The sequence below is a fragment of the Capricornis sumatraensis genome, chromosome 4 (assembly GCF_032405125.1).
Source record: "Capricornis sumatraensis isolate serow.1 chromosome 4, serow.2, whole genome shotgun sequence".
Taxonomy (NCBI): Eukaryota; Metazoa; Chordata; class Mammalia; order Artiodactyla; family Bovidae; genus Capricornis; species Capricornis sumatraensis.
The window spans coordinates 27751107-27759521 of NC_091072.1; the positions used below are offsets into that span (position 1 = coordinate 27751107).

Sequence of the window (8415 nt, forward strand, 5' to 3'; positions counted from 1 at the left end):
TCCTACTGAATAAAGATTTATGCAACTTGTTCCCTTTTAATGGACATTTGTATTATGAATCAGACTACTATTAAAACATGTTTTAGTCAACATCTTTGAACAAATTATCTACATTAGTGCACATATTCTGTAAAGTGGAATTCTAGAAAATATTTGGCCTAAAAAAACACTCATTGTGGTTTGAACTGTGCACCATCAAAAATCCATGTTGAAATCCTAACACCCAGTACCTAGGAATGTAACCTCATTTGGAGATAGTCATCTTTATAGACCAAGTTACAATGAGGGCATCATCAGGGTGGGTTCTAATCTAGTCTGTCTGATATGCTTTTAAGAGGAAATCTGAACACAGGCGTGCAGAAGGAAGATGATGTGAAGATACAGGCAAATGTCACGTAACCCAGAAGATAGTCATCTTCAAGCCAATAAGACACATCTGGAACAGAGTCTGTCTTCACAACCCTAGGAAGGAACCAATACTGCCAATACCTTTCTTGGAACTTCTAGCTCCAGAACTATGAGACAACAAATATCTGTTGTTTAAGTCACCCAGTTGGTGGTACTGTTATGGCAGTTCCAGAAAACTGGCTAGTGCACCCCTCCCCAAATGGCTTTTTATCCCTTAACCGACCATGTAGGAGAATAACTTTCCCCCTACACCTCACTGACACTAAACAATCAATTTTTACCATGTTTTGCTAATTTGGAAGACAGCTAAATGATATCTCTTTTTAATGCACACTTCTTTGATTTTTTAATACAGATTTAATACATTTCTGGGGTTTTATTTCCTTTTATTTAAAAATATCTAAAATGGATTCAAATGGATTGACATCATCAGCTAACTATTTACTATGATTAACATGGTTTGATACAATCATAAAAATAAAATGATTAAACAATATGCTTAACTTGAAAAATTTTAACTACGCATTAATTTATTGAAAATCTATTGCAAAATTTTCATTCTCTAGAATTATCACTTGTATTAAGAAGTATATTCCTAAAAGGAAAAAGCTAAATGAGTGAAAACTACAAAGTGAAAAAGTAAGTCAATTTCTTATTTATAGTATGAGATATTAAGTCTCATATCCAAAAATCCAATTTGTTAAGGTATTAAGGATTATGCTTTTGAAGTAAGTTCATTACTGACCTTACTGTTAGAAGCATGCTGTAATTCTACACAAAGTTCTAAAATAACACCTCAGACTAGAGGAGCATCTTAGTAACATAAAAAATAAAAAAAATGGCTTGAGGGTTGCAATATTGATTTTAAAATTGTTTCCTGAACCAATTATCAATGAGGCATATTTGTTCCCAGTAACTCTTTAGTTAATATATGCTCCTCCTGTTTAATGATTATTTTTTAATCTTTTCTTACAGACTCATATTGGCCTTTGCATGAGTTAAGAGGTGGGCTTTCATGTTATTCGACTGAATAAATTTTCTGCGACAGCCTACAAAAGGACACACAAAAGGTTTCTCCCCAGTGTGGATGCGCACGTGTGTACGCAAGTTGAAGGACAGGGAAAAGCGTTTTCCGCACCCTTCAAAAGTGCACGGAAATGGCCTCTCTCCAGTATGAACCAGAAAATGTCTTTTTAGCTTTGTACTCTCCTTGAAGGCTTTCCCACATTCTGCACACACATGATCTCGGGGATTATGAACTCGAAGATGCTTCCTCAGGGATGTTTTATTCTTGAACTCTCTTATGCATCCGTCGTGAGGACAAACATAGCTTTCAGGAGCACCATATTCTTTCTTTGTATTTGGCCTCCTTCTAGTACATCCTGTGAGCTGTTTAGGTTCTGAGAAGTCCATGTTGGGTATTCCTCCCGGAGGAAGCTTCTTGCTTGTCTTGTACTCAGAAAACTCAAGAAGTGGATTCTCTCCAATCATCTGTTGAGGAAATTCTTGTTTTGCATCCCTTTTCATATATTCCAAAGAACATTCAAGAAGTGAGCTTGCCGCAAGAACCTGTTGAGAAAGGTCTTGTTCTGATCCTTCTTTCAGACATTCAAAGGACTGAAGGAGTGGGTCCTCTTCCACGATAGGTTCAGAAAACTCACCTCTTATTATGCATTCTATGTAACAGTCAGAGAACGTATCATCTTTGACAACCCGGAAGCTAGTCTCATAGCACACATCCTCATCACATAAGATCCGCGTCGTGTCAGGAGGTTCCTGCTGGGCTGGCAGTGACTTGTCTGTACGGGCAGCTCTTCTACCCAGGCCTTTCTGGCTAGGTGTTGTTCCCCTTTTCTTCCGCTGCTGGTCCATGGTGTCCTGTTAGTTCCCTCTTTGAAGGTTTACACCAGGATAGATCAACCACTTCTGGGTAGGAGTGATCAGCCTGAATTGTCTTCAGCAAGCACCTGTTTAAGACAGCAGTCATTAGGTGAAATATATTCCAATTAATATAGTCTCAATTTGAGCCATGATCAGAAAATGACCTCAAAAAATGGCCTAGAACTCACTTTCTAATAATAGAATCACTACATTTACATCTTTGACTAATTCTCCAAGAGAGTGAGAGAGTTAGTTGTGAAGTACGTAAGACTTGGATCATAACCATTTCTTTCCTGGTTACCCCCCACATATTGTCAGACCTTTCTAATTGATCAGCTAACGTCTACTGGGCACTCATGATCAGTGCTCAGCACACTTCATAGCGTAGAGCAAATGCTGAGCGCTCATGTGAGCTACTGTTAGTTCACTTTTATATTCATTCTGTAAGTAAATATAGGATCCTGCTAAGTGCCAGGTACTCTTCTAGACCAAGGGCAGCAAACTTTTTCTGTAATGAGACAGGTTTAAGCTTTGTGGGTCCTGCAGGCCTGTGTCATGGCTATTCAACTCTCACTGTGGCATGGAAGCAGCCATAGACAGTACGTGGAGGATGGGCAGTTTACAGCAGAGACTGATTTGGTGTGTGGCTGTAGCTTGCCCACCTTTGTTCTAGAAGATGCAGATACAGAGAACAAACCACATGAGATCCACACATTCCCGTCTCCTATCAGTGCAAGTCAAAATAAAGGCACAGGGGAATTTGGCCCCAAATGGTTTTTGATCATCTTTAAAAAAAATCTAAAAGTAGCATTATGAGAGTTACAGCATGATTGTATTCTTCCTAAGAGCCTTTTATTTAATTGTTACAATTGTTTAGCAATTAAGCAAAGGATCTAAAGATCTTTTATAAGATTTGTTAATTTTAGCCTGATGTCCTGCTGTAGGAACAAAAATTAAGTGCTTTTTAAAAAGGAGCAAATGTGTAAGTACTGGAATGAAAATTAACTGCTTATTTTTAAATAGCCATATTAAAAAATACCTCAAAATTTTGTGTCATTTACTTTTGGTAAAATTATACACAGAATGAAAACAAAACATGCTTTCATGTCTTCTTAAACACTATATATATACACACATATACATGTTTATGTATAAAGTAAATATACATTTGATATACTTTAGTATGTATATATTTAGTATATGTATATATTCAGTATATATATATACTAAATATATGCATTTAGTATATACTAATATATACTAAAGTTCATGGTTTAGTAGTTAAGACTCCATGCTTCCAATGCAGGGGTTGAGGGTTTGATTCTTGATTGGGGAACTAAGATCCTACATGCCTTAGCCATACACATACACACAAAAAAAATATAAATGTTATATGATATTTTAAAATTGCTAAGGGAAGATTTTCAAATGTCTTAAGCATTTATATATAAGTATGTCAAATTTATAAATAAATTACTCAGGGAAGAGGTTTAAATGTAATAAATATATATTTCTATACTATATATATGCTTATTTAAAACTCTTCCTTTATCAACTGAAGTGCATGTTTTGTTTTTATTGCATGTTTTTCTTTTGCCAAAAATGAATATCTTGATTCTTTAGAGGTGGTTATTTTTAAACATGACTTTTAAAAAATACTATGAAGCTGTTTATATATGTTATATTCCTAATAATAAAGTTAATGGTATAAGTATTATTATTCTCTCCAATCAAGGAGACTGTATCCAGGAATATTTGCCTAACAAAATCTTGCTCTCATAGCTAAAAAATTTTTGTTTCATTTTGTATTAGTGAATAAAGCATTTTTGGAGCAAAACCACTAGGGACAGACCCAAAGTAGGAAAGACCACAATAGCCCATTCCCTCAATCAGCTCATTTAAAGTAGCTGCAATTTGATTCCAGCTTTTCTCTACAAACTTATCTCTTGCCATCTCCAGCTCTCCTATTTAATTTCCAGCCAAATAAACTCTCCTTTCAGTAAAGTGTTAAGCTCTTGCCTCTCAACAAAATACTACCTCGCCTCATATGTATATCTGTAACTTACATAATATTACTGTAATCAATTATATCTCCACCCCCCCAAAGAAACTAGGATAAACACCAAGCTATTTACCAAGAATTAAAAATCTCTACTTAAAAACAGCATTTGCTCAGGCCCGCTTTCCTTGATTCTCAATCTCTATTCAAGTCTCTAAGCTAAATGCTCTCCTAGCTCCCTACTGTACACTGGCCAGAGCCCCTTGGTTCTTATTATCTCAGATCTGTTTTTCCTACCAGTCGGAAAGCTCTAAGGCTTTGTGTCTTATCCACATGCCCCAGCACTCACTAGTTTTGTATAATGATGTATACATTATATATTAATTGTATAAAAACTAATGGATGAATATGCATTTAGTCATCAGACTGGTAATACCTCATTTAGCAATCCTATAAAAAATAAATTTATTAGAAGAAAAAGTTGCCAATCAGTGATGCTAATGTGTACAGCACTCAACTTCTAAAGTAAGATTATTTGTCAGATCTGTGACCGTGCCATTTCTCACAATATGCAAGCTTGTGAGAACGCTGTATAAATTGGAATGGTAATTTATTATGAGAACACTCCTGTTGATTCTCAACTACATCCACTCCGGTGGTAATACTGGTTAAGCGTGGTATGAAGACAAAATCTGGTTGTTACACGTATTACTTAATGGCATGAGACTAAATATTATATTTTCTATTTCTCAAATTGTGATGTAATTACTTCCAAAGTACATCATTTACTTATTCAGTCATTCCATAAATATTTAGTAGCAAACATTGTTAGGTGCTGACGCTTTTAAAATAATCTGTTTTTTGGCTGCACCGCATGGCTTACTGTATCTCAGTTCTCCTACCAGGGATCGAACTGGGCTCATAGGGAAGGGAAAGCATGGTCCTAACCACTAGGCTGTCAGGGAATTCCCCCAGAGCTGCCTCTTAAGGCAGCAGAAAAGATACAAAGTCCCTGGTTTTCATGGAACCTCTATCTGTGTGTGATAGAAATGTAAATAAAGTTTTTATAAGATGGTAGTTTCAGGTTGAGAAAAACGCTACGAAACGAAACCAATAAGAGGAAAAATGGAGGAGGCTATCTTTTAAAAAGAACGTCTGCAAAGGCTTCCAAGGAAGCATTAGAAGAAGCATCTGAAAAAGATTAGTCAGCTGAAAGGTGGAAGGAGAGTGTTCCTTTCAAGCTGCAGCAGAAAGCACAAAGCGATTAGCTTGCTGGACGGAAAGAAAGCCATGCTTGTTACACAAAATGGCGGGCGGAGGCCGCAGAGGTCAGAGAGAAGGTTGGGGACGTGCAGGAGGGAGCCATTTGCGGGTAGTTCCCGAACCGAGAGGAGCCATTAAGGGGTTTCGTTCAAAGAAGGAAATTAGCATGCTCTGATTTAGGGGGAAAGACTGCTCAGGCCGATTTGTGAAGCATGGATTAAGGCAGGCAAGAGTGGAAGCAGGAAAAAAAATCCTTTAGGCTATTTAGTAATCTAGGAAAAGAATGTTGGAGGTTTGGAGCTTGTGCTGGCAATGGAGGAGAAATGAAGGGAGAGGGAAAGTGGAGATGGCCTTTCAATCTGCTGTCGGGTTGGATGAAGAGGGTGAGAGAACAGGAATCAAGAATGAGTGAGGAGACTAATTTTTTGCTCAAGCCACTGGGTGGATGGCAGTGCCATTTACAGAGATAATTGAAGAGGAAAGAAAGGGAAAATAGGTTTACTCTCTTTATAATAATTTAAAAGTGTTAGCATAAAATAGACCTAGCCGTTTCTTGCAATGAAAACAATATCATTTTGAAACAAAATTTAAAAATGCAATTTCAAGGAAATTTCAACCAGGCATCTGTTTTCTTGAGAGTGTATTTACTTTCCTACTTTGGTTTGAAAATTTGAGGCCAGTGGCTGGCCCGAAACAGCTGTAGATTAAGGCCGTTTAAACACTGGAAGTCTACCGGCCAAGGTCCACTCCCCACCTGGTTCTAGGATGACAAAACAGTTCCCATTCGTGATTTTCAAAAAAATTTTTGATAGGGATACAGCTTAAAATCCATCCTAAATAGTGAACTCAACACATACCCCTTCTCCAATAGCTGAAAAAGAGCAGTTCCACTGAACGGTACTTACCCATGCTACCTCGAAGCACTCTATCGCCTATTCCAAGTCCTTTCGAAGGTAAAAAGGAAGAAAAAACTGCTACTAGAGCTCCCCACACAGGTTAAAATCAATGTGGCTTTATGCTCCAAGGGTTGGATCCACCCTCCTTTTGATGGTCACAGGTTACACCTACTTTTCAACTCTGCATTGATTAGTCGAATTTAGGAGGAAGGCCGTACCTACCCCCAGGAAGGCTGAGGGATCAAGCAGCGGTGGGCGTGGAGGTGGGTGTGACTCAGGTAGGTTTTGGCCGCCTGACTGCCTGCACTAGGTCACCTTCAACCCGGAGCCCAGGGCCAGGGCCGACTCCCCACCCGACCCGTGCCCCTCACCCCTCTGCCACGTGGGAAAAACCTCTGAATCCCTACCGCCCAGTTTTAGCAAGAAGTAGGCACTCAGTAAATCTCTACTGAACAAATGAACGTAAGTAGAATCAAATTTAGGTAATTCTGTGTCAGTGAAAGAAAATCCATTTACCAGGAGGCAGTTTCGCCCCTCCAAACGAACACCACGCCTTTCCTTGTGCTTTCTCTTACCTTCCCCCAGACTTCATCCCAGATCTTACCCTACCCTTGGTCTCCGAAAAATGCCTGTGAGTCTTTTCCAGCCATTATTCGACTGTCCTTGTCTCTGAAGATAACTCACTTTGAAAGTACCGGTCAGTCCACGCTCACCGTTGGCTATGGCCTAGTGAAGTTTAATAATTTGTATAAGTACACAGATCATTAAAACAAAAACCAAGTCAATGTTTAAAAGCCTCTTAACATTTTTCACATGTATATCTGGGAGCAGTTCTCCACTTTTTTTGGGTCTGTTTTAGAATAAAAACCAGTGAGAAAAATTGGAGATCATTATTGGAGATTATTGGGGCAACAATGACTTTTTAAAAAATGGATTATTCCCCGATCTTCCCCAGTAGGCCACACCAGGTCCCCATCTGTTTGATATCAAAATTATATAAAACTTTCTTAGCTCCTTACCTGGAAATATTTTTATTTGCAGGTGAATTTCTGAAGACAGGGATTGTGAGGATCTACTTCTCTCTCGTTCTTTGGGATGCACTTCTATGGTCTCTAGAAACTGCAGGCAAGTTCTCCGAGCAGGTTTGAATCAGATGTCTGTGTGTGTGTGATAAAAATGTTAACGTTTTGGGTTTCAGTAAGAAATACAACTTCAAGGAGCCAAAGAATCCGAGAAGAACATTCTTTCCAGGCCTTTAAATGGCAGTATCATTGGTCCTTGAAAGTCCTTTTCCTCACTGGAGGCTGTCTCTCTATATAAACTGTCATTATCATCATTTACATATCTAAATGATACTTATGCTAAACAAAATATAAATAAGTGATATCACAATATTGCGTATCTGTTGTATATTGATGTAATGTATATAGTACATATAGGATGACATATATAGAGTAATAGACACACATACACACATGTAAGTAAAGCTGAAGATTCTTTTTTTTTTCCACCTACTTCTTGCATCTTATTTGCCATACTACACCTTTTTTGTTTTCACCCCCTTAACCTTTGAGACAGTGCATACAATCAACTAGATTAAATTGTAATCTCCTTCCCCACTACTGATTCAGTCTGGTCACTTGATTTGTATGAATGTAGCTCTGCATGTAAACGGGAGGCTACATGTTTAGAAAATCTAAATTTACATTTCACACTATACCTCTTACATAAATTATTTTGATCCCATTTTGTCTTAGCTTTCCTTTCCATGGCCCTAGAGAAGTAAATCAAAAAGAAGGAACTCGTCTGTTGTCATATGAACCCAGCTCAAGGAAAATTGAATTTCTTCAAAATGAGCTAGGGATCCAATTAAATCCAGAAACAAAATTGGGCTGCCTTTTGAAATTGATACAAAGAGGGCGGTGGATGGAAACAAGTGGCGTTTTGGATTGCTGGGGCTTTAGTCAT

At 38.0% G+C, this 8415-nt stretch overlaps 1 protein-coding gene across 1 annotated transcript; it reads right to left on the reverse strand.

Moving 5' to 3' along the window:
- Positions 1-1377: 1377 nt before the first annotated feature.
- ZFP42 (ZFP42 zinc finger protein) lies at positions 1378-2280 on the reverse strand. The gene has a single exon (XM_068971379.1). The coding sequence runs from the start codon at positions 2278-2280 to the stop codon at positions 1378-1380; it is 903 nt and encodes a 300-aa protein (XP_068827480.1).
- Positions 2281-8415: the final 6135 nt, after the last annotated feature.

Coding starts and splice junctions, on each gene's coding strand:
- ZFP42 (XM_068971379.1), bottom strand. CDS start 2,280: ATGGACCAGCAGCGGAAGAAAAGGGGAACAACACCTAGCCAGAAAGGC.